The sequence below is a fragment of the Python bivittatus genome, unplaced genomic scaffold (genome assembly GCF_059951505.1).
Source record: "Python bivittatus isolate LINGU-HERP-01145 unplaced genomic scaffold, Pbiv_v1 ctg000340_np1212, whole genome shotgun sequence".
NCBI lineage: Eukaryota > Metazoa > Chordata > Lepidosauria > Squamata > Pythonidae > Python > Python bivittatus.
In genome coordinates, this window is record NW_028277056.1 from 9,909,733 (window position 1) to 9,937,327 (window position 27,595).

At 41.0% G+C, this 27,595-nt stretch overlaps 1 protein-coding gene across 1 annotated transcript; it reads right to left on the reverse strand.

Annotated features, from left to right (window-relative positions):
- Nucleotides 1-2,175: 2,175 nt before the first annotated feature.
- CTSC (cathepsin C) lies at nucleotides 2,176-26,560 on the reverse strand. Its single transcript, XM_088140546.1, has 7 exons — nucleotides 26,163-26,560; nucleotides 20,971-21,116; nucleotides 10,780-10,946; nucleotides 9,090-9,245; nucleotides 6,987-7,102; nucleotides 4,740-4,871; nucleotides 2,176-4,108 (listed from the first exon to the last, which is right to left on the reverse strand). The coding sequence occupies exons 1-7, from the start codon at nucleotides 26,335-26,337 to the stop codon at nucleotides 3,606-3,608; spliced, it is 1,395 nt and encodes a 464-aa protein (XP_087996672.1). The 5' UTR covers nucleotides 26,338-26,560; the 3' UTR covers nucleotides 2,176-3,605.
- Between the last annotated feature and the right edge of the window lie 1,035 nt (nucleotides 26,561-27,595).

Sequence of the window (27,595 nt, forward strand, 5' to 3'; positions counted from 1 at the left end):
TGGTTTCCTCCTTGGTGGTTCCTTGATTGCTGTTTTCTGCCTGATTGTCTCCTGATGTTGATCCCTGCTTATCTGAGTGTTGGCTGCCGGAGGGGATGTGTTATTTTGTTTCCTTCCTACGTTTTTTATTGCCTCTTATGAATGGTGTGTGAATGTGGTTTATCTCTATGTGTCTAACCTAAGAATGCTAAGCCAACACTCAGATATTAGTCCTTCTAGGTAGTCCAGACAAGAAGCACAAGAATGAATACTAGCTTTCTTGCAAGTCTGAAAGTACCCCTTTCGTCTCTTACTTTTACTCTCCTGAAAACTAGGGAGGGTCCCTTTCGAGACACTTTCTCCACCCCCCCATCCAAATTTCATTCTCCAGACCATTGTCTAGGCTGCAGCTCTTCCTCCTGTCTCCCAAGGTCATTCCCACATACCATTACAGATAAGCAGAAATCAACAGAAAACAATAATCAAGGAACCACCAAGGAGGAAACACACTCCCACCAAAACTATCAGGGCAAGCTACTATATACAGACAAGCAGCGAACTCCACATCAATGTTACCTAGTTGGGTAATGAAACATCTACAAGCTAACAACCAAACTCAGAGAATACCAAGAACTCCACAGTTCAACTTTGATCTAGAGATATTTTCTATTGAGAGTTGTTGTGAATGTACCCTCTGCCAGTTGACAGGGTGCAACATTCAGAGATTCTCAGACATTCCCCATATACAGCTAGAGAGTGATGTCCGCTGTCACATACCCCAAGAAAGATATCTTCAGCCCTGCCCTCTGCAGGACATAAAAATTCTTTGGGAAATTTTAAATCTTGAGGCTGAACTTGAGGAAACTGAGAAGCTACAGTATAGACCAAGCCTGAGAAAAGTGGGACCACCATCATTCCTCAAAGCCTCAGATTAAAGTTGGAATTTCCAGGGGGGTAAAAAAGACCCAGGGAAAATAGGGGAATGTTGGGAAAAGAAGTGCTATTTCTATACATGGAGATTTAGGTTTTAGACATGATCTGCATTAGTCTTGTTTTTTTCTAAGTCAAGTGTACTCACCACCACCACCTCTGCTCTTCTTCTTTCGCCTCCCTAAACATTAGTGAATTGACTAATTTCAACATTTTTCTAGTCCTCAAGCAGAGCACAGAGCTATTGATTTTTTTGATACATTTCTAGCAATCTGTATATTAAATTGCATCATCTCCCATCTCACAGGATAAAAGTGTTCATTTCTTTCTGACCAGCACTGTTCTACAGTCTCCTTGGATCATTGCATTTCGTTCCGTAATTTTCAACAATTTTATATTGTGTCTTTTCTGCTTTTTTAAAAATAAAGTTTGATTTTATCTCTAGAGAGACTGGTCTAGCTCCCAAGGAGAGAAGTAAAGACTGAAACTTGTAGTCATATGTTTCTATTCTACATGGTCAAGGGGTACCCTTATTGAAATTATTTCCATTTTAAACTGTTTAATCACCAGAAAGGCAGCCCAGCATGAAACACCCGGATGGGGGAGAAGAGAAGGTGAGGCTCCCCCTGGATGATATGTGGTGGCAGGCGGCTTTGTTGAAAGGAGGTTGAGAGACCTCTACCCTTCCACAATTTTCACTTTAATTTGAACACAGCCATCTCACCCCCTCTAAAAGAAATCAGGATATTGTAATATGTTCATAATATCTAACCTCCCCACCAATACCCAACAGCATTTAATCTATCTCCAGTCCTCTCACAACAAACATCCAAAGCCTGATGTCTCAGGGCTGCCCAAAAGTCTTAAGTGCGGTCCCAAATTATTATTTTTATTTATTACATTTATATATCCACCCACCTCACAAAAAAGTGACTCTGGGCAGGGTACAACAAATTATCCCCCCAATAAACACTGTTATCCAATTTTAAGCTTTAATGTGACACAAGGGAGAAATTAATATACAGGTTATCCTCCAATCATATTGACTTTATGACATTTTAATTTATGACACTTTAGTAAGAAATTATATTAAAGCTCCAAATTTGGCAGGCGATGTGATGCAAGGGAGTAAAGTTCTAACAAAGTGTAATTCCACTGAAGGAACTGTCTGTTGTTCCTACACAAAAGAATCATGTCCCTCCCTAAACCTCCCACTGAGTTTTAAAAGAGGCAATAAGAAAGCTTTATTTAAAGAACTCCCAAGGCAACAGAGGAACATTTCTTTATTTCAGAATCATATAAAAAACCTGAAAATCACCAAAAAAAGGAAACAAGGTTGGACTGCACTGTTAAAACCATGGATCAAATGAATGTTGCCATCACAGGTATTTTGTTAAAAAGATAGTTGTAGTTTGTTTCCCTTTTTTAAAAAAAAAAAGAAATCACAGTATAATCATTTTGCGTGTAAGGCACTCTCTTCTACATTCAATTTTCTTCATTTCTTTTGTAAGGCACAGCAATTAAAAAAATACAACTGCAGATTTAAAAAAATATTTCTGGCAAAAATCAAAGGAAAAAAGACTGCTGGATGAGGAGAGAAAAGTGTGGGAGAATAATACGTTGAATATCCAGAGTTATCATACACTGTAATTGAATTCATAGTTAGATTGTAAACATTAAAACATACCATTTTCTTCCATGAAGCTCAGGTATGGGATTGCACCACTTTATCCTAAGAAACCTGATTAGTGTGGCTAAGACATTGGCCCATGTAAGATGCACTATCCATGGTTGAAAACAACAGGCCATGGTTGGACTTCCATTCCAAACTACCATTCTTCAAGTCTGTTTTAACCACTACCTTTTCCTGATATAACAGTAGAACAGTCTGAATCATGATCTGTCATTCTATCATGCCAAACTGAAATAACACAGATCGTGCTTAGCAAACTTGCTTCCAATCATAGTTGCCAGTTCTGGCTTGAAAGCTAAGAATATGAATCCATTGTCAAGCTTCCTTCACCACAACTTACTGCAATAGCTAAACTGAATCAGAATGGTTAGCCACAGTCAACCAACATGTTTCATGGCCAATTCTTTGAACTTTTCTTCCAACCATTATGGGTCTCATTTAACATCCTTTGAAAAATGGCAAAACAAATTTGTCTGGAAAGTTTTTGTTAAAGTTCACTTTTTTAGGCAGCGAAAGGACCCATTACATTTTCTAAATATGTAATGATCTGCAATGGTATGTGGGAAAGACCTTGGGAGACTGGGCAAGAAGTTCAGAAGAGACCTTCCTTAGTTTCTCGGGCTATACAGGAGACCTGGGGGAGGACTGTACTTTCAGACTTGCAAGATTCTGTCAATGTAGCTTTACAATAAAGTAGAATTAGCTCATCTGGTTGTGATTCCTATCTGGTTTGCCCTGTGAGACCAACATCAATCTTGCAAGTCTGAAAGTACATCTCTCCCCTTGTCACCTTTACAGCCTGAGAAACTAGGGAGGGTCCCTTCTGAGCCTCTTGCCCCATAGCTGCGGGTTATGCTATCTCTTATCTGACTGTTCCCTTGGCAGCGTCTCTTTGCCCAGTCTCCCAAGGTCTTTCCCACAGATCATTACATGATCATCCATTGCACTTCTAGGATGGACACTCTTGCTCTCCGGGCAGAGGTCTTTGGAAATAATTCCACAGCTATATGCTAGGTATAGGTGTAGAGGCCACTGCTATGCTTTCTATAGCACATTCATCAGTGCCTCTCCGGATCCGAAAATAACCTTCCTCGCCCCAAGAGGTTCCCCAGCTGTTCTTCACAATCCAGAAGTGCTCACCAGTATGTGGATCTCTGCCATAACCCACAAGCAAAACAGCATGATTAGTCAGTTCAAAAGGGTTAAAAGGGTCCATCAGACCTGTGTGGTGGTAGATCCCCCCCTTGTAGTACATGAAGTCATTATAGACTTCAAAAGCAACAGCCATCGGTCCATGCTTAATAAGCTCCAGTTTCATGAAGGCTTCATTACACCCACCATAAAACCCACCAACATAATAGTAGTTGGAGGCGTAGTAATGGTAACAGTCATTCTTAAAAATACAGGGGGAATCCATGCCTTTATAAGGAAAGCATGCCTCTTCAACTATGCCAAAATCCTGCGTGTATTTTCCAGCAATAAGATAAGGGAATCCACCATCACAACCTAAAGGGAAAGAAGAAAAAAAAAAAGTGCAGAAAATTAACTCTGGAATTTGAAGAAGTCTCAAAGGGCTTATTACGAAGGCTAGTACAATAGAGAGCAAGTATCTTTCAGAATGAAAAAACTGGATCAACAGGGCCATAAGAGTGTGCAAGGTCATCACCCCCTAGTTTTTTCTTCCCAGTCCTGTCCTCTGGTTCCTTCAGTTGTTCTTTAGCACCATGCTGACTAAGGCTTCAGATTTGATTGTGGAAGAGATGCTTCAGAATAAGCAGGATTATGAACACAGCTCTTGCAGTGCAATCCTGGAGACAGACATGGCTGCTTTAATGAGTAGCAGGCAGGTGCTCATTTGTACTTCCACATGTTCCGAAGCTTGTCTTCCAACCTGAATCCAAAATACTGCATGGCCTTCATGTCAATGCCCATCACAATGGCCAACTCAGTTATCAGTTCTATGCACTAGCTGCATTGTCACTGCATGCTAGAAGGTTTCCCTTCTCCATCTTTCTACCAACATGATGCGCGGGCATATCTTTTGGGGTGCACATATTGAACAACCTACCCTCATCTTCTACCTACCCTTCAGTCCTTGGTGAATTCAAAAACCCAGATGCCACCCACCCTACTTTACCTTGGGAGTATTCACTGCAAGAAACAACTTGCTGGGGGCTCAGTGTTGGAGCCTGAGAATTATTGGTGAGGATACGAATCCTGGCTTCCAGCATGCCCATTGAAGCAAATGCATAGCAGCTGCCGCAGGAGCCTGTGGACAAGAATGAAGGAATAAGGTCAGCCAATCATTGAGCTTGTTCGTAACCAGAAACTCCCTAGCTGTGAGCCAGGATCAAATTGCATGTTGGGAAAGAGTTGCTGTTGGCAGAGAGGGGGGAAAAAGGGAGAGTGGAGAAAAGAAGAGGAGGAAGAATCATTCAGGACTCTTCAATCGAACTAAATCACAGTCTCCTTTCTCTGTCTCTACACTCTGAACGTTGTGTAGGCACCAAATTTTCTTAAAAAATAAAGTAACTACATTAACTGCTAAGAAGCCTGCCTTACATCCCAACCTTTTAGAAGCCCTGAAATGCTGCTGTTATCAGCTGCTTAGCAACAAAACAGGGAGAGAGGATTGCATTGTGTGGAAGAAGGTTATTCAGCCTTTTCTCGTTCGCTACTGGAATTTCTGGTAATTGAGCGAGAACTTTTGAAACCTGACATAATGTTGTGGTGGAACAATGCAGCTTCCTGCTGGCCAAAGGCAGTTTAATTGTACTTCTCTCTCACCAGAGGCTTATTCCAAGTACCTTGCACACAAATAGAAAAGAAAGGACACCAAGGACTTGGGGAGGTATTAAAAAGCCAAACTGCCTAGTGTGAAAAAGATGGGAACAACCAGGAGGAGATGCATTTTCCCCACTCAAAAATTACACCTATACAAATTCTATTTTAGTTTAATCATCTCACTTCTGCAGTAAAAGTAGAGACCTGCTTCTTGTTGCCTGACACCCAGAATGAAAAATGTAGGAATGGGAGCAAGATTGTTTATAAAGTATCGCCTTTTCCAAGCCTAGGGATCCATTGGTTGGGGGAAAGGGAAGGGGAGCAACCGCTGAAAGATACATCACAACACAAACTCCATGTACTTCTGGGGAACATCACAATGCAAGTACAAAAGGGGAGAATTTGCATCATGTCATCACAAGGCATGTTTTGTCACTTTGGCGTCACTGTGATCAGGAACAGATGTCTTCATTCCCATGTACCTCTGAACTGATATGTTTACATTATTGGTGTTTCCCATAAGCCAGAGTACATAAAAGGTGGGTTCTTCTAAATCTGCAAGGCAAAGACACTTGACCATCTCAGACAAGAAAGGCAATATAAGCTGTTCTTTCAAGAAACTGGCACTAGGCTGGGGAAATAGGAACCTATATTATTGCTCTATTATGGTCCATGTTCAACAGGCCTTGGGTCTGTTGAACATGGGCCATAAAAAAGCAATAATATAGGTTCCTATTTCCCCAGCTTAGTGCCAATTTCTTGAGAAAGTAAAAATGATAGCAGATACCAGCCTGGGTCCACAAGACTGAAGTTCCAAGTTTCTGATAGGCTACAATTCCAGAATGAATCAAGGCATTTAGAATAATGCTTACAATTCACTCCAATATTTATTAATTGGTCATTTATGTTTTTACCTCACCTTTCTACTTGGGTGATTACGCCAGGCAGGTAACAAAAATGTAAAAATGAAAACAGAATAGAAAATGTTAGAAACACAAATTAAAATCAAAATTCAATTGAATTAAAAATTGGCAGGAAATCATTGAGCAACCAAAACTTGCTGAAAGAAGTGCAGCTTTACAGATTTTGGAGAGGCTGAGAGAATGGGGCTGAACACAGCTCTCAAGAGAATGCATTCATAGGGGAATTAGGCGGGGTCTCGTCCCACATACCATTACTTCATAGTATGTTCATAGTATGTCCAAGTATGTGGTAAGGGACAGACAACAGGTACGAAAGGGGGAAGTTAAAAAGGAATTGGAAACCTGGCAATCTGTTTCTTGGTCAATACAATATCAGTAACATTATCTCAAGACTAGTGCTTACTTCCAACACGGTAAATATGCTATTTGGAGCTGAATTGTCTCTGCAGTTGACAGGCTAACCCTGCCACAAATAAACGTATAACTCCTTCTCCTCCTAAGGGCCAATGAGGGACTCCCAGGGTTTTTCATGAGCCTAATAATGATTCCTAACACGCACACATGCACGCACGTAAAACTACAGAACTAAATCAACGCCTACAAAAGGACATTGGTTTTTATAAGAGTTATGCTTTGCAAAACAGTTAAGTCAGCAGGGTTGGGAAGACAGAACCCACCTTGGTTTCGTACAGGGCTGACGTAATTCACACCATTCACATTTCTCCAGTCCCAGGATTCTGGCAGACTGGAAGCCTCTTTGATTATTTCAGAGGTCAGAGGGGCAGGTTTTGGTCTACAAGAAATAAAAGGAATGTGTACACTGGCATATTTCAAATCTGGCAAATAGAACAATTAATAGCTACGAGCTTCACGTTCTTTTGTCTGAGGTCTTACCAGCGTACGTTAGAAAGGTAGCGGAAAATTCTTCACAAGGTTCTCCCACAGGAACTGTCTTGTTATATGCAGGGGTATAATAAAATCACAGCAAACATATAAAAAAAGATATTGGTACTTTTGCCCTCCTGAGTAAATGCTTCATTTTAGGGGCTAAAGTAAGAAGCCTTTAGTAAAATTGAACACATTTCCAACAAGGACTGTAATGCTGGTCACAAATGTTCGCTTTTAAAGTTATTGTAGAGTGCTTAAAACAGTGTGATGATTTTCAATTGCTCAACAGTTCACGATAAAATTGCCTTTGGCAACGGGTAGAGTTTAGCTGCAGAGACCAAGGAACGGAAATTATACCTAATGTCTCCATCCCGTGGGATATTTTTTTCCCACCTTAACATGTGCCCAAGTAGGTGTTTGAAGCGCAAAAAATACCAGAGGTTAATGAGTTGGTGCTGAGTGAGGTTTATCATTGCCTGCTTAATGCCAAGTTGTTGTTCTTGAGTGCCTCTGGCTAAAATGCAGAAAACTGCATTGGTCAAAGCTTGCCGCACCCATTCTTTCCTCCAGAGAAGATGTAGCTCTTGAAGAAATGCACAGTCCACAACCTTTTCTTTTATCTGGATGTTTACATCACCAACATCATCTGAAGCTTTTGTAGACCACGAAATAAGTCAGAAGTCAATAATAAAGTATCTATGGGCTCCATTACACATCTCTCTGCCTAAATCTACTCACTGATAAGCACAAGATTCCCAAATTAAATAAAACACTTTTTTTTTTTAAACAATGGCCAACATCTTGGAAGTGTACAAAATTTTGTGAAGTTTCAGTGTTCTCATGGTTTGGCCATCTCATGTGCATTCAGCCATTTACTTTGGCACTTGCATCACAGACCATTGTGGCATTCTTTCTGGAAACTATTGGTCTATGACATAATGCAGTGTCTTAGACTGATTAATCCTTCAGTGCTCTAATCCTAGATGGTGAAAGATGAGAAACAAAGATCTCATTCCTAGTACAATGGTACCCATTGGAGTTTGAAACAGCAAATAAACAAAAGTGGGTTTGGATGGCACAAGAAACAAACAGGTTTAGAAATCTCCTGGGAATGAAGTGGAAAAGGTAGAGACCCTGGGCCTTCAGAGCTGAGTTCTCATTCTCAGCTTCTGATTGCTAAGAGGAGAGCAGAAGCCCATTCTGACCCTTTTCTTGGTCAGATGACTACAGTCCATTGTGGATGCCCACCTGATCCTTTGCAGCATGACCATAAATTGTTGGGGGGCTCAGGATACACTTGTAATTTGAGTGGCATGCAAGGCCACACTGCAGGTCATGGGTATGGCCAGGAAAAGAAGTGATGGGGCCAGAATAAAAATTAAATTGGATCAAATGTACTGAATCATTTTCCTTTGTCATGTAGGAAGTTACAGTTGGCCAACACACCTTATAGAATGGTGAAGGCTACCCTTTGGATTTGGGGGAGCTTTATGTGGCCCACGGGGGCAAAGAATCTATACCCCTGCATTATAGAGAAAGAAATGCTGCACAGGAGGATCTGCCCAGCCCCAACTTGAATTAAGGATTTGTTAACAATTTATCTTTTTATTCAGGTCCAATAAAAAAGATAGCCCTCCTCTATTATGTTCTTTGTAGGAACATCTTTGAGAGCCAGGATGTTCTATTTAATTTTCTCCCCCCAGTGGTCAAGGACTGGATAGGAATGGTGGCAATGTGATGACATCACTGGGCGGTGAAGACACTATTTTAGGCCCTTTAGGGTTTAAAATTAACAGCTTGCATGAAGCATTTTGATTAGAGCCAAGTTTGATTGCATGAGATCCCGGAAGCAGCACTAGTTAGGTTTATGCCTTCAAAACTAGGGTCTTTACCTTGGAGCTTTGGAACTTATCCCACCAGCTCTCCGAGTGAGATCTTCTAAAGCAAGCCTGTCGTATTCCTTGTAGGCAGTTGCTCTCCATGATTTCTGAACAGCATTGATGGCTTTCACAAAGTCGTAGCTGGTCACGTGGGGCTTCTGTTGAACTCTGGAGTGAAAGGGTTGCAAATTACTTAACTAAAGCCCAGTTTTTACAATTACAACCTAACTACACCAAAATTCAGCCCCCAAACTTCTCTAAAACATAACCAGGCAGACATACTGATGGAGTTCACTATTATATGTTGTGCTGTCTGGGGCACATTAGTTGGGTGCGTTTCTTTGGCTAATGTTAAGCCAACAATAGTGTGCCATGTGCATTCAGTCACTGGATGAACCAGGATACTGTCCTCATGAGAGATTTTGATGGGGGTCTCAGGTATGGAGCTTGGGAAACTCATTTTTCTCTGGGGCAGAATAATCTTGCTGTCTAAGTCTTGTCTTGGTGCTGGAAGCTGTTGGGATCTGGATGGGTGAAATAGGCTAAAACAAAAATAAGCAAGATGGACTTACTGACTATTCATCATGGTTTTTGCCAGCTCCACTACTGGCTCTTGAAGGCGTGGTGGCACTGTCCTTGATGGAGCAGATCTGTGACTTGGGGCTCTCCTGGCTACTGCTAGATGGGCAGGTGAATGTGTGGCCAAGGGGACCTTTAACCAGTTTCATCTGAGGCACCCGTTATTGCTTTTCCTGCAGCAGAAGGCCCTGGCTACAGTGATTCATGCCCTTACACACACAGTTAGATTCCTGCAATGCCCTCTATGTGGGGCTGCCTTTGAAGAACATTCAGAAACTGCAGTTAATTTAAAATGCAGCAGCCCACTTGCTCACCGCTTTTAATAGGTATGAACATCTTACATCTATTTTGCAGTCCCTGCCTTGTTTGCCAACAGATTCTTAGACCCTAGTTTTGATTGATAAAGCCCTATATGGATTGGCATTCAAGTACTTATAGGACCTTGGTCTGTCCGAGGAGGTTCTCCCAGAAGAAGCCGTTTGTCATTCATGAAGTAAGTTGATCTGAGGCCAGAGTCTCCCTCTAGAAATTAGACTGGCACCTTCTCTGATGACCATCTGGAAGCTTTTAAAGATGGAGCTTTTTCAGGGAGCCTTGGGGGAATGATTGTGATTATTGCTACTTGAACATCTATTTTCTATTACATTACTCTTATTGTAAAGTGTTGCATTTTGAATATTTTCTTCTATTGAGATGTTTTTATTGCACTTTAGCACGTTATAAGCTGTTGTGATTATTGACGATTCAGCAGTATATAAATTTGATAACTAAATGAAAGCAAAAACCAATGAACAAGAATTCTGTCACATTTTCCCCTTTTACTGTGATCCTTACAGGGTCTGCCATATCTTCTTCTCAAGAAGATAAGTTCTTCTCAAGAAGATCACCCAACAAATGTGGATGTTGAGCTGTGCTGAATAATGCCCCTTGAACGGTATCTGATCTGGTCTCCTAAAAAAATTGACATATTATAGAAGGGGACTGTCTGCTGAGGAGACACTTAACCAAAATGCAAAAATCGCTGTTACCATAGTGGCCTGAAGGAAAACCAGCTGAATAGACTGCAATCTTCTGAATTACAACAGGGCATGCCTTTTGTGCTATTTTGCTAAGCAAGACTCACATTCTAGAGCTTTTCCAAGGAGGCAGCTGATGTACGTGAACTTCGGAACCTGAAGAGGAGACCTTGTATCCAGTAAAACATGCCCAGTTACGGCCCAGGACATCATGCACCCAGCCTGGTAGAGTCTCGTTGCAGTAACTTGTTACAGTAGAGCCATCTTTTTTATACTAAAGAGGGAGGAGAAAAAAAGGTAGATCAGATTTTAAACAGAATACCAGCAATTGCACTGAGGCGTCGTGTGCAAAAGATTCTGGGTTCAACCCCTGTGAAATCCTGAAAAAGCACTACTGGTTATCAAACACCCAGAGTTTCACAAAATGGTGCCCTCCCACATTTATTCATATTTACTAAATGTATATCTTTCATTCATGAGCTCAAGACATCGTACTTAAGTTGAGCTCTAAGACAGTGACTAGCCTAAAGTTGTCCAGTGAGAGTCCATGGCTGAGAGTCAGTTCCACCAGGTAGACCAGACCAAGAAAGTAACAAGAAGGTTAAAACTACTTTATTATATTGGCTATGGTGACAGAATTTTGCAAGTCTGATGTTGCTATACTCCTCCCCTGCCCCATACACCTGTGAAACTAAGGTAGTGTCTGAACCATTTCCTTCTTTCCTCAGGTTGTTTTGGGCTTGAGTCGCGCTTTTCCCCTTGTAGTTCTGGAAATGGATCTGGCTTGTCTCCATCAAGGTCATCTTTATTATCTACAGAGTGGATTTGAACTTGCGTCTCTCCACTTCTAATCCAACACTTTAACCACTATACCACACTGATTCTCATGGGTGCTGGCTGTCACACTATTCGAATCCCCTATGGGAAATCATCACATTAGGGAATACAGGCTTAGAAAAACCACACTGAGCTAAATGAGCCAACAATCCAATCTTTTGCAAGGTGGCTTTCTATCTTCTCCATGAGTGAAGAAACAGGCACCTTAACCCAGCTTCTCCTCATAGCCAGGTCAATCACAGGAACACATTGGAGGTGGCTGTTCTGTTCTTATGAGAACTGTATCTGAATCCCATTTAACTGGCAGTTTAACTCATACTATTCTAGGGTTTCTTACAGGACAAAATAGATTTATTGTTTCATAACAAGAGAATTAACGTGTGTTACAGTAGAAATGAAAATGAAGATACTTTCAGTTCAAACCAGATGCTGATGGCAGGAAATGATGAGATGGTTAGCAATGATAAGAAATGGAAAGAAACAGTAAGAAATGATGAGAAACAGTGACCACATCTTTCCAATGGACACAGGGGCATGACCTAATGTAACATCTGTATCTCTCTGCTCTGAGAATTTAAGGGAAAGTGGCCTGTCAATACCATTTGGATAGATTTTTCCAATGGAGGATTCTCTGGATATCTGATCTCTGTAAAACACTCTGGGATCTCTTTGGATCAGGTAGCACCTAGGCTTGGCTAAGGACAAGGGGATTTTAGGATTTAATCAGCTGTGACCTGGTTGGGTACAGTCATGAACACAAATGGGCAATCAATTTTAGGTGCAGGAAGTCAAATGAAAGACGCAAGGTGTTTGGGGCAAAACAGGTACATTTCTCACATCTGGTTCATCTAAAGCAGGGGTTTGCAATCTGAACCCTTCCCTGTGCCACCTACTTTTAAGAGAGCAGCTCCTAAGGTCAACTTGACCTTCTGAGAGTTGTGCTTTTTGATATATAACCTCTCCCCAAGAGGACTGCCAAAACCAAACCAAATGAGTGAGATATATGAACCCAGCTACTGACTCAGTTGTCAATGAACAGTGACAAAATCTGCTCATTGCAGACATTTAATGGGCCACTGAGCCATTTTCTCACGCAGGGTGCAAGTGGATAAATCATAGCAGCTAGTAACTAAAGGCTGAAACGTAATAGCAGTTTGGATAATTATGCATGACTATGAAGAAAGCAGACAGCTTTTTTTTTCTTTTCATTTTTCTCTTATATGTATTTTTTATTTATTTTATAGATTTCTATCTCCCCACCCGCTCCAAGAGCTTAAGACTAGTTTGACCAATCAAGTGAACAGAAATAGATGCAGTTCAGTAGCATTATATCTTCACGCAATGTATAATTCATGAAATTCACTGCCCCAAGACATAGTAGTTACACTCATGGCGAGTAGGCTGTTCCATGGTGATTAATCACATTGGCATGAATGTGAGGTTTTTTATAGAGTCAATGAATGCTACTGATGCAGAAACAGCAGTGAAGGGGGAAGCTTTGCAATGTTCCCAATCTCTCTTGCTACTTGTTTCCATCATCCCCAGCTGCCATGGCTAATGATGGCAACGATGCGTAGGCCAAGTTGAAAGAAGCCAGGCTAGTGCCCTCAAGGAAGTTTGAAGAGGATGGGTTATGGTCCTCAAGCAGTAGACAACAGTGGTTGTCCACATGCTACTGAACTACAGCTCTAATAAATGAGGGAAACAGAATGATGTGGTTTCATTTGGAGCAACAGGCTTCTCCAATAGTTTTCTCAGTGGCATCCAGTTATCTGATTTGGGTGAGACTGCAAAATTAGATGGCTCTCTAATCTATCTACTAAATGGAAAGCATAGTCCATACCTAATTATTTTAAAACCGGAGTCATAAAAGCAAAATCCATGACTGGCCTTCCACAATCTAGCCACTGTCAACTGTGTGAACTTCAACGCCCAGAATCACTAGCCAACATGACTACTGCACAGAATTCTGGGAATTGAAATCCGTATTTTGGGGGAAGGCCACAGATCCTCAAAATAAAATTTGAAACATGTGGAGGAATGTCTACCAGGCAGACTTGGTAAAATAAGCCTGAGATGTCAATGGCTGGAAAGGGACAACCCTGGGTGCATTAGGGTAATACCTGATTATCCAAATGGAGTGGCAACATAAAGGATATGACCCCAGACCTGGATACCCTACAGATATTGTAAATTCCTTTTAGCAGGCACAAAAGGAAGGACCTGCAGTCACTCATACTTTTCAACCATTTCGCACCTTATAGTTTAAAATTGTGGGCCCTACAAATAAGATAAGGATGGGATTTAAGCCATGAATAGTCATTCTGGTTAGATCAGTGATAGAAATTCTAGCTCTCAGTAGAAATGTATTTGTCATCCACAGAAACTTAGGTAGCAATCAATCAAGTTTCTGTGCAAAGATTTCAGAACACTATCTTCTTCCACATTATGTACCAGAGGATGGCAATTTAAGTTTACTGTGCAGACACAACGGATCAGATTTAGGAATTGCCATAACTATTCACACCTCTGTTCAATCTTGCTAAAGATGCAGGACAGATGGACCCCAAAAGGATGCACCAACAAGCAAAGAACGAGTCTGTCCTTCAGCTCCGTAATCTAGAAAAGTAAAGGCCTGAAGACAGAGATGGGACAGCCTGGGAGAGACTGTTCAAGGCAGAAAAAGAAAGAACAGCTCATTGAACAAATCTTGTTCTTTTATAAGCTGATAACATCAATCCCTTGAACAGGGCAAAGAAAATGCACCTTGCAGACAGCTATCTTTGATATTATGGGTGCACATTTTACATGACATGCTATTTCTGATGAACAACGTGGCTCCCATCAGTGGCTAGTTTAGGGCTTAGCATATTGTCTAAGATGGGGCACATACTGTACTACTTACATTTTCACCTAACCAGAGAACATACATTAAATAAACTTACTACAAATCATAGCTACAATCTTTTGGTTAGCTAAGGGTAGAAATGTCATGATTAGGCATGCTAAATCCTCAACTAACCAGGAAGGTATATTTTCTAGCCAGACCTCCTGTAGTCCCTGAGCCTGCAGACACTCATTCTCTGCTGTTGTGGTTTACTCAAAAGGAGGTTAGTGTTCTCCCTTCACCACAGCCAGCCCCTAGTTTAGCAAACATGTACCTGTACCCCATAAGTCAGCCCTTTAAATCAAACATTTAGATCTTCCAAAGTTGAATTGGATTTCTCTGAATGATCTTATAGTTTTAACATCCTCCACCTAACAATCAGATTGAACAAGTGAGGTTCTATAAATAACTCGGGGATGTTATTCAACCTTCAACACCACGGAGAGCATGTATCAATTATTTAGCTGAAAATGCCTTGAGAAATGCTGTTGCTGTTCACAGGTATTTCAAGTTGGAAGGTGATTATTATATCCCTACAGCTCTTAAAGCTTTTGGAGGAGAGGTAATAATGCAGTTAATACAGTGCTCAAATTTATATACCTAAAGATAATGGTCCATTCAAGGATGTCCAGACTAGATTTCTTCCATCAATTTCAGTTATACCTAGGTTTGCACCAAATGCTCTATTACACTCAGAAACTGGATTCAATAAAGGCTTAGGTTTGGCTTTATCTGTTTGATCTCTAGTCTAAATTGATTTCTCCCCTGACCCATCTAACTCTGTTAATCCTAGCTGATAATTCCAGGTCTGTCTGGGACAGAATTTTGTCAGATAAGCTTCACTTCTATGGGCTCTCTAAGGAAAATGGAATTTCCCTTGGTCAAGAAGAGGGTCAAGGAAAGTGATTAAACAGCATGTACGGGATTCCAATTTGCGATTCAAATCTAAGCGCTAATACCAATTCTTCTCTACTAATGGGTGTGAAAAGCAGATTGAAGCCATCTGCAGATATTTCACATTATGCTAGCTAAAGACAGTGGCTATCTAGTAGTATCTTTTTGCCAGATGTGATGCTTTGCCTTTGATAGTATTAAAAGGAAAAGGTTGGGCTAGATTCCTGGCATTGCATAGGGGTATTCATTGCTATTGTCTTCTTTAGGGATACTATCTGACTATCCAATCCTCCCCTACATTCTTTGGACTCTCATCCAAGTAGGCAAGTGAAAATACTGAAAGTGCAGTGATTCTGCCTTTGCAGAAAGCTAAGATAGTGGAACCTGGCCTTCTCCGTTGTTCTCTATTTAGGTAATTCTTCACTGCTATTAAAGTATGTCAAGTGTGTGTGCATGTAAGAGTGAGTGAGTGAGAAAAAGAGAGAGAGAACTATTCTGTATCTTCTAAAAAATCAGTCTTGTGATGACTGATTAAAAGTGGTTAATACTGCATGGGTACCAATTCTGTAAGTTAACGGTTAATCCACTGGCTATCTCTCTTAAATCTTAAAATTTGCATCCTTAACATCAACAGTGCACTAGTATATAATCACCACCAGGCAAGCGTAGCAATAGGACATGGAATCCTGTCTACGAAATGGCGCATTTGAGATTTTCCAATTCTTGTAACTGGCTTGTTATGGATAATTTGATGGTACGGGAGCATATTTTTTTATACTGTGCTATGTATTTGGTATATATTTTTATTGTTTTGACTGAAACAATAAAACATCTCTTGGATTTACCTTTTCTTAAAAAAAAAACTAGTTGAAATTAAGAATATGAAATGAAGGTAAGAATATTAAACCTCAGCTTCTTACCACCAAATATTGAGATGAATCCAGAATAAACAACATAGAAAATATGCTTTCCCTGAAATAATAACCAAGGTGTGCTAGGTCACTCTACATGTGATAGGGAGTGGATGGAGAGAAATTAGAATGAACTGAAACCTTCCCAAAATTCTGAGAGATTCCATCTTGATAGACTTCCAAGTTCTTTGATCATTTCAAAAGCTACAACTTCTTCCAGGCTCACACTATACAGTACATACATTTTTCATTATAAAGGAAACTGCTTTATAGAAAATAACTAGGCTTTTCTTCTGAAAAGTGTTGGTCCTTAGCAGCTTCTGCAAGCATGCACCAGTCATGGTAGGGAGAAATTCAGAATTGCTTTTCTGTTTGGGGATTGAGCAAGGCAGGAGTTAAGACGTTTCAGCGATAGAAGAGACTCCTCTGAGTCATACTCAATTTCTGGTGGTTTCGTGGACACGTTCATGCTATTTCTTGGGCAACAATTCAGAAGGAATTTGCCACTGCCTTCTTGTATTTCCCCTCAACACACAATTTCCCAATATAAGCTAGAGACCTTGGATGTCCTTGTACTCTCCTCCTCTCTATGTAATACCAAGGCCCAACTCTGCTGTGCTTCTTTCTGATATTAACCAAGTTTGGCTAGGTGCTACCATCTGCTATAACCAATTTAGAAGTAGAAGTTAGCATAACAATATAAAAGGTACTCATTCAGTTATAAAGTATGATGCCATAATCACTGTTGCTTTGTACCAATACAAACAGAATCTGCTACAAAATCTTGCAATATAGAGTGCGCCTTGTTTAGAATTCCTTTCTAACCTCTGCAGCACCCCAACTCTACTAGCATCTCTTCCTAAATGTATTTGGCATTTCCACAAAGCTTTAGTTATTCCTCAGAATACCTAATATCACTGTCCTGGGTCTGGGTTATGCTGTATGGATTACCTAAATAGCATCTGAAACCTGAAGGAGAGGACCCAAACTTTTCTAAGCACCCTGTAACTAGTTTAAAAATAAGGCAGGCCTGATTTACAAATGTAACAAAATGATGATACAATGGGGAAAGAAAAAAAAATTAGAAGGATAAGGAAAAGAAACATGGAGCAACTAGCTGGTCTCTCCATCTGCCACAAAGTTCTTGGAAAGCTAGGGATGTTATCTCCAAGAGTCCTTGGTCTTTTAGTCAACGGCAGACAATAAACTGTGCTTTCTGTTGTCCTGGGTTATTAGCACTAATGTGTTTCAATGGACAAAACACTATTCATATTTTTGAGTATATGTTATTTAAGAAAAGAACAGGGAGAATTGCTCTGCCCAAATTTTCTCCCAACATTCCAGGTTTCTACACGGTGAGTCTTTTGCACAAAGGAGCATCCAGCCCTTCCAGCTCCACCTGTGTCCTACAGCAGAACAGGCAAGAAATATACATTGTGACTTCATCTACCATTTGTGAAACAGACGCGAGGCCAAGCCTAAAATGTGTAGCTTGCAAGACCTCATGAGACAAATCTCAAATGTTTGATCAGTACACTGCCTACTGCACGGTGACATCATAAAGCAGCTACAACCTTTGGACAAGGGGAGGCTGTATTTTCAGTGTGTCTGGCTTTATCACATGACTCTGCAATAGTTGTCAAGTGCTCTTGATTAAAATCACATTCCACACCCATCCAAATACTTCTGAAGCAAGGAAGGACCTTTAAACAAGATCTTTGCACTGGAGACTGCTAACTCCAAGAATTGTTTGCTTCTCTTCCTATAAACCACAGTATCTAGAAAAAACTGTAGATATAAGATGGCAAAATGGCTGCAGTAAACATCTATTTTCTTGGCCCCCCCAAGGAGGATGTTTAATGGAAGACAAACCAGTTTCAGAAACCTTGAGTGTGTTTTGACACAATGCATTCAAGCTGCTTACTAACGCAAGCCCCAAATTACTTGTGGATTCAGATGGATTTGTTAGTGGAGTTGTTAGGGTTCTTCAAGTCAATCTTGACTCCAAGTAAATACATGGACAGGTCCATGCAGTTTTCTTGGCAACATCTTCAGAAGTGGTTTGGTTTCTTTTGGGATGTTTTTTATCTAACTGTAAGAGAGAGTGACTGGCCTGAAGTCACCCAGCTGGTTTTCATGCCTAAAGGAGGATGAAAATTTGGGTCTCCATGCTTCTAATACAGCATCTCTAACCATTACTTCCAAACCGGTGGATTTACAATCTCTCTAATATGCAGAGTCATAATAACCTACTCCTAGCTTAAAATAGAGGGAATTCTCAAGCTTACCCATGGGGGGGGGGTGTTCTAAAGACCTCTTCCTCCCCTGCTATTGAGCAATAAATTAATCTCCCACTATTGACCTACGTAACAGCTTGCTTATCAACACCATGGTACACTAGTCAACAAATTAACCACAAATGATAATTAGGTTGTCAGTGGACAGATGATAGATAACAATACAATAGTAAAAGCTGCAAGGGGCATCAGCTTCTAGTCACAAATCAAGTGAAGGATCTACTTCTGTTGTTCATTATGTTTCAGCAGCTGCAATCTGAAATACACAGTCAAGATCACATAACTTCAACTGGCCACCCACTAGGAGAACACTGCATGGATGCTAAATTCTTGTAATTCATTCTGGAATGGTCACAAGAGACCACCCAGAGCATAGGCACCAAGATGCCTACAAAGCTCCCTGCCAAAACTGGTTCTGTAAATGGAAAGAGGGAGAGGGGGAAGGAGTTGGCATGCTGAAAACAAGTGGTAAGTCTTTGGCATCACTTTTACTTCCAGTAATTCCTCTGGGCCTACATGGGATGAGGCCTGTAAGGGTTCCTAGAAAATAAAAAATTGTGAAGGTCTGCAACCTATTGCATTATTAGGGCATCTGCTCACCTATCCCTGCAAAATTGTAAGGAGAACCTGGGATGGATTAAAGTATCCTTGCCTTGAGGCAGGGGAAGAATTAGAAGTGATGATGGGACACAATCTCACTGGTATGCCTTCTGCTAAACAACTGCTTCAGGACTAGCCCTGTTTACTATGGCAGCCATTTTGGCAATGTGCAAGTGTCCTCAGGGCAGCCATTTTGGGAAAGGGCCCAAGACACCGTCAGCTTTCCAAATATGCTCACCAACCAGGACAGCACTCAACCTGTGTGATAACATGTATAACATTAAGTGAGTATAATGTGAATTTTATAGTTGGGGTGCTGGTAATGGAGAAAGAGTGCACAGAGCAACATTCCCCAATCTGATGCCCTCCAGATATGTTGAACTAGATAGAACTAGATAGATTTTCCAGCCTCTTAAGGGAATTCTAGGAGTTGCAATCCAACATAAACAGAAAATCATCAGGCTAGAGCTTATAATATGGAACATTAGGGTTAGATGGTTAAATGGACAGCTATGTGAATATGTAAATTAAATATAGTATACATTTAAAGTTATATTCATCCCAGGCTTCACCTTATCAGTTTGACTTTAATAACTATCCTTCATGATAATAACTATCCTACTCCATGATTTGATCCTATGAAGCCAAACCATGGTTTGGATTTGCTTTAGTGCATTCTGTAAATCCAATCATGATGTATGTTTAAAAAACATCATTAATACATTGTTGAATCCAGCTGATATATTAATTCTGGGTAATTTTCTGTGAAAATCAAGCTTAAAGCAGCTTAAACTCCTTGGTAGTGATAGACTTCACCCCAGGCATAGGGATAAATCTTGGCCCTCCAGAAACTCAGTTTGATTCAGGAATAGGAGAACAGCAGAAGCTTCACAGACTCAACATAGCTGAATAAGTTGCTTTACTGTAGGCAAGAAAGAATTCATATGTATGCAGAAGACCTGCTTAATGCAGAACACAGGAATTCAGATACATCAGTCTCAGGGTCTGAATCCTAGATCTTTTCCTTCTGCCCTTTCAAGTCAACAGACTTTTGGCTATTCTCCTTCCAGACTTGCTGTTTCTCCTTTGGGTTAGAAAGAATTCCAGAGGGAATCTGAAGTAGCACAATTTAGCACACAGTAGCACGAGTGTAAAACTATCACTCGGTGGGTTGATGCTAGCTGAAAAGGACTTCAACACACCTCCCCTTGGAAGAGTCTTTCTCAAGCCAGGCAACTTCAAGATGTCTGGACTTCAACTGCCAGAATTCTCAGTAATGGCTGTACTAGGAATTCTGGGAGTTGACATCCACATATCTGGAAGCTGCCTGTTGGGAGATAACTGCTTAGAACTACAATGCCAGGCCCACAAGCCTTGCAAGACACATGCTTTCCCTCTTCAGGCTCCCTCCAAGCTCAAGAACAGTAGTTTTGCCAATACTTTAATGCTTATGTAATCTAATATAGTCAAGCTCAGAGAGTTTCTGATTTTAAGCATAGAAATCCCCATTCCAGACTTATAACACAGAGGACAATTTTCCCCATGCACTTTATTATGCTCATTACTGGCCAATGAAGTTTGCCCTGAAATACCCTCAATGGCAAATTGTCACACGTTGTGCTTGATTGCCTTCCCTCAATTTTTAATACAATTCTGTATTTTAAAAGGGTTAAGTATTGATTGCTCCTCTGCTTGCTCTTCAAACGGGAGATGTAGCTATCGGTTGTATTACACAGCCAGGGGGAAAACATAAAACGATTTTTACCAGCTCCACTCAGAAAGATTTGAGTTCTGGAGTTACATTTTAATGCCAATATATTCTGGGCTGAATGGCATAGAGAGTCTGTATGGACTGGGGGAGCCCTCATTTACCTTAAAAAATGCAAACCACTTGTAGTTATTCAAGACAATTTCAAAGCCTTGGTTGTAAATGATGGTGAAAAAGCCGTAATTCCCTTGATCGTCCTCAGCGATGTCAAGTTTCTGAAGATGAACAGTTATTTTTTTCTCCACGGGACCTAAAAGAAGCAGCAAAGAGAGTTTTCAGTAACTCTTCAGAAGATGAAGAGCTGTCGCGGCACTAACCATGTTAATTACATATTCCTTAACATCCAATAATAATTTTTAAAAAAGACTAGCTGTTTTTATCTGGCCTTATTTTTAGCTGACCTGAGTAGTATTCAGACCTGAGATCAACTGATAAAAAAGTAGACTTTAAACGTCTGAATAAATAAGTAAACATATAAATCCCTCTTACCAATTTTGAATATTTTTTGGCCCTTTAAGAGTCCCCAAAGAATTTGTTGTCAATCTGTTTGAGGCCCAGGTTAAGAACTATATCAAAATATATATTAATTGCCCTGCTGGTAGTAGCTAAACTGGCAATAACTCAGTGACTGAAATTAGATCCTACACCATAACTTGATCATATGGTTAAGCAAAGTATGGTATATGGTATCTATTGAAAATTAGAAACTATGGTATATGGTATCTATTGAAACATATTTGAATCTTTTATCTTAATGTTTTTGGTGGGTTTGTGGGTTTATCTTTTGCTGTTTATCTTGGCTAGTTTAATGTTCTGAACAGTCCTGCATTGGGTTGACCTTGTATCAAATGTTTCCCTTGTTCATTTCACTTCCTTCTGCGTCTGATGTTTCTTCTCAGTTATGTTTATACTGCAGAATTACTTTAAATGATGCCTACAGTCTATAAAGAAGATTGTTCAAAAAAAGATTATGCCACTAACGTTTTTTCTTTTTTTTAAGCCCTAAAACAGATAAAGCCTCGTTCAACTGTTTAAAAAGATTCAAAAAGATAAAGTCTCATTCTAGTTGAGTTCAACTGCTCAAGTTGATGCAGTTCTTGATGCTCCCTGAGCTTGGTTGTTTCATTGCCCAACTAGGTAACATCATCAGTGCAAGTGAGTGCAGAGTTTGCTGCTTGGCCTGGCACTGTACTTCTAAGTAGTATCTCCCAACGGGCAATTTCCAGTTATGTGGATGTCAAGTCCCAGAATTCCTAGTACAGCCACCCTGAGCTACAGATATTCTTTTCTTTTGGGCTCAACAATCTAGATCGAGATTGTTTTCTAGACTAAAATCTGGAATTTCCTGGTACTCTCTCATCCAAGTACTAATCTAGCCACCCTGCTTAGCTTTTTCAAGATCAACCAGGTCAATTAAATGTGGCTACTAGCTGGGCCTTACCATTACTCCTATTTAAAATAATAATTTAAAACAAATAAAAACTGCAATAAACATCAATAATACATTCCTCTGTATTTATGGTAGGATCTAAGTAGTTCTCTATGCTAGCTATTAATTTCATTATAGCAGTATCTTTCATTTTCTGTACTGGTGTTAAAATTTTAAGGTAGATATTTTGATATTTATATTCTATACTATCATTTTGCTTTTAATTGCACAATACTCAAGGACTACTACTAAGAAACAGTTCTAAATATTATTTGGTTTCTGATCCCAAGAACTTGTTTAATTTTTTTATTCTAAAGTATCAGCACCTTCATATTCAATGTGTTACCTTCCAGAAAGACTAACTTAAACCATTGGCAATACAATCCTCTACACCTGATGAGAAATGTAAAAGCATGTTTGAGTTAAAGGGGTTACTCTCCAGTGAACAAATAAAGGATTGAGGCCTAAATAATGTTTAGGCAATGTCAGATGGAGAAGAGAACTCCAATATACTCACATTTGTTAAGATTCCAGAAGGACTTCAGATAAAGAAAAGAATGCAAGAAAGTCGAAGTCAAAAAGGAAATTAAAATATGCACACTATCATTTTAGTTCAGAGTAAAACAAAACAAAACAGAGTAAAATAGAGTAAAACTTCTGGATTACTATATTTGCCCTCAAAGTAAGACATTTGGCCTAAAGTACAAACAATAATACTAATAACATTAATTATTATAATACTATAAACAACTAATAATTAGCCCATAGTAAGTCAGACATGCCCATAGTTACAAAGAACAAGTATAGATAATTGACATTGCAGTAGCTGGAGACAGAAGGGTGAATGAGAAAGAACTAGAAAAAAATGAGGAAATCTAAAGACCTTCAAATAGAGATCAAGCAAATATGGAAAAAGAAACCCTTAGTGGTACCAAGAATGGCTGGTGCCTGGAAAAGCATTTGGATACCACAGGAACAGACAGGATCTCAACTCATCAATTACAAAACGGTGCATTACTTGCACATTACAGCGTTATCTTTAGCTATCTTAAAACCTTGGGAAGGATTCAATAATCAAAAGTATCACATCCAATCATAAATATCTGGTAGACTGTGTGTAAGCAGCACTAACTATTTATGGTTGAAAAATATTGGGATTTAACAACTGAAGTACAGAGATTAAGCAAAAGTTTCCCCCCAAATTATGGCAGCATCAGGAGTTGTAATAATACAAGTGTCAAAACAGTTCAGAAATATTAGAATTGTTTGATCTTACAACATTAGGTTACAAAAAGAGCTTTGCTTGGGACCCCCCACCCCCAACTATATGTATATATGGATGGTATGGCAGTATTTGGATAACTCTTAGGCTTTGGAAAAAAGCTTGAATTGACCCTAAAGTACCAGCATTTGCTGAGTATTCTTCAGAAGAGGATATATAGAGAGAGAGCAAGGAAACATTAAGCACAGAAATCTGCTTACATTTCCTTTAAAAAAAAAAAAAGATTCATGTGACTGGAATTCTGGCTGACCTAATAAGTTTCAGGCACGAGACAATCTCAAAAGTTATTTCTGATTCTGTTGCTTAAAGGTACAGGATGAAAAGTAGAACTTAATTTTTTTCTTTTATGCCACAGCTTGCTGGCAGTACCATGGGAAGGCCTCTAAGGGTAGGGTAATTCCACAGGTCAGATCTTTGGTTAAAGGGCATGTGATCATGAATCAACAAAAATGTTTAAAAAGAAAAATGAAATGAATCAGTTCAGCTCCTAAACAAAACCACCATTTCCCCTCTTTGTTCTCTTTTGCAAGTCTGACTAAGCACCCAACATCAGGAGGGACAGATGACATTTTCTAATTTTCTGTCTGCAACCTCTTAAAGCAGCTGCATCTTTTCCTGGGATTACATGGTTGCCTCCTGCAAATTTAGCATAATCCCACGAATAGTCCTGTTTGGTTTAGGAGTTACAGACAGCTGCTCTGTGTGTGCATTGAAGTACATTTTTTTTACTTTGAACCCAAAGCTCTGCACCGTTGCATCTTTCTCCTTAATAGAAACAAGAAACAAAAGTTAGCAGAGAAAGGGAAGGTATTTTGCATCCACCCCCAGCAAAAATCTTCCATATACATAAATGATGATCTCTTCTATGCATTCACAGAAAGGAGCATTGGTGAAGACCACAAGGAGTTGAGAAATATATGGAAAACAATTGTCAGTTCCGTAAAGTTAAAATGTTTCCCTCCCCGCTGATCCCAATTATTTTTTTAGGTCAGTATAGTGGCAATAAAAGAAAATACTATTTATTTTTATGTTCCCCAAAGGACTGCTTTCTCCCATCCTCCCCAACTCTGGAACAAAATAACCTGCAAAAATACAAAGCTAACTTGGCTTGCATTGATGGTTATGCATTTCTCTTGATATAAGAGATAACTGTTATTTTTAGGGGGCTGAGAATCAGATTTTTGCAAATAAGCAACAGGCAAGAACAGAGAAGAAGTCCTAAAAGAAGACAAAAACCCAAGAAAAAAATAACAGGGAGGGAGAAGAGGAAGTTTAAGAGGCCTTGACATCCAAGCAGAAGCCATTGCAAATTTCTGGTTAATGAGGTACAGTTCTACCATCAACACATGAGAGAGAAACCACAGCTATTAACCTTGAATTTATCTGACAATACATACTGGAAAGCAATTACCCCCTCCTTGTGAATGTACCCCAAATTTGGACTTTAGATGGGCTTTGACCTGATCAAGAAAACCTACCCCCCATGATTTTAGTTGGGGGTGGGAAACAGGAAATCCCTTGCAAATATTTTAATCCCATCACCTACAATAGAAAAGGAAGAAGTGTCAACTGTGTGCTGAATTACTTGAGTCTTGGGTTGTGTAGTGTTGCTCATTATCAACTGTTCTGCCTTATGCACACATGCTGTATGGACAGCTGATTTGGGGGGTGGGCTGTGCTAGCACTGTAACACCAGTTTGGTCTGGACAGCGAATGAGGGAGGGTTTGCTCTGGTGACAGACTGACAAGCCAAGTGTTGAGAGGGGGGAAAGAAAAGTGATAGAAAAAGGAGGGGTGGGCGGTGGCATAGGCGCCACTGGAATATTGGCAACAGTGTGAGTTGGCGGGCTACTTATAGCTTTGCCATATTTGCCCTGCAAAATCACTGGGAGATCCCCGCAAGCTTTCCTTCATCCCAAACATGGAACCACAAAAATGTTCCAAGTTTGATCTCTGCTGAAGGGAGGCCCATCCAGAAGGATTTCTTGAATGCAACAGGTTTGGGTTGGACACCAAAATACATTTCTCAGTTTGTGCCCCACTGTCGTTTGAGCAGAAAATGGGAATTAGCGAACTGAGTTGGAATGGAGAAAGATGTTTGCACAACACGTAAGTCAGATTATCAAAACAGTTCTTCTGTTTGCACAATCCACAGTGCCCAAACCAATCAACTGTATTGTGAGTCACGGGATGGCTGGTTCACCTTCCCACCATGCTGAACTGCAAAAAACCCAATCTCATTTTAACTTAGTTTAGCATGTTGGGTAAGCCCCAGCCTGGGATCATCCAGCTGCATTTAGTACAGCTTCCAACTAGCAATGTTCACACTCACTCGGGACGATGGGAGTTGTAATTTGGAGGCAATCGGTGGGGAGAGGCTGCCTTGGATGGTTCGAACTGATTATTACAGGGCAAAGACGGCTGGGTAGGTTAAATGGGTTGGGGGCTGTTTAACTTGCGTGTTTGTTTTCCGTTGGAAAGTTCTCTTTTTTTTTTTTCCTGAAGAACAGAAGGAGGAAAAAGAGAAAGGAACACGTCGAGAAGGCGGCGACCAGAAAGACGCTGGACGGGAGCGCTCCACTTACCCACGTCGGAGCAATTGATCTGCCGGCTCAGGGCCCCCTGCCCGCTCCTCACCTGGAGGACCCAGGTGCCTTCCAGGTCTTCAAAGGTGCAGTTGGCCGGCGTGTCGGCCGAGCACGGCCCGAGCCGCAGGAGGACGGCCAGAAGCAAGGAGAGGCAGACTGTCGGGCGCGCCATGGCACCGCGCGGGGCGATCGCGGCGGATCTGCAGCAGGAGAGGGGCACGCCGCGTTCCCAGGAGCCGGGCGCGCAGTCCGCCCCCGTCGGTAACCAGTAACCGGAACAGTGGGGCTCGGCTAGCCCCGCCCTCGCGTGTCACGTGTGAAGGGTTAGGGTTGTTTGTTCCTTTCCCCGGCAGCGAGACTGTTGGCACGGCGCCTTGCCCGCGCGCCCTGGCCGCCGCACGTGTTCTTCCCCGCTGCGAGGGGGGCTCCTTACGTTTCGCTCGGACGGAGGTCGGGTTTGCACGTGTTTGCCCGGAATCGATCCGGTGGATTTCAGCGGGCTGTTCTTTCTGCTGGAGAGTTGCGCTCTCTTGGATCCTCGCTGGTTCAGCCGATCCCTTGGGGACGCGCGGAGGGGCAGCCCGCCCTGCAAATCAGTTTCTCACAGTTTGCAACCGTGGGGGGACGAAGAGCCATCGGCTGACGGTACTATCAGTAGGAAACGAAGAGGAGCAAGAGAAAGAATCAGAAGCCATGCGGTTGCGAAGCAGGAAGCGGCGTTAAAAGTGCCTCTGAAATCTTGGGGGAAATAACAAGACCAAAAAGCCCTTAGGGCCTTTGCTGAGTTGAAGTGATCTGGCAGAAAGCTGTCTATAAAATTAGCTGTCTGAATTGCTCATCCTGGCCACGCTTCTGTTCCTAATCGTTGCCAAAACCCAGATTTCCTTGGGGGAGGGTAATAATGGTGTCCTGGGGGGGCGTCCTTGGATTAAAGGGGAAAATGCTTCGTGCCGTCCGGTGCAGCTGCGTGGAAGATATCATGGGGGGGGGGGGGGGGGGAAGAGTTGCCAAGCCATGTTTGGACTGAAGTTAAATGGGAGTCAGTTTTTAGAGCAGTGTTTGTCCAGCTTAGTAACGGTCAGATGTTTGGAATTCTGGGAGTTGAAGTGTGGAATCAAAATCAGGACTCAAGTGCAAAATAATCAAGGCTTCACTATAGTGTCTATTAGTGCGCACTGGAGGGGACCCCACCAAGGGTTAGCGGGAGACCCTCCCCTACAGCCAAAAGAGATGCTCTGATATTCATGGCTTTCAGAAAAGGGGAAGGGAAAAGTGATGCATACGCACATAGTCATATGATGCAGACATACATAAGTAAGGAATAGATTCTCAAGTTACTTTCCGCCCTTCTTATCTACTATCGACAAGGAAAACAATAGCCTTACTGAGCAGAAGAAACAAATCAACTTGAGGCACCAAAGGCCAGGAAG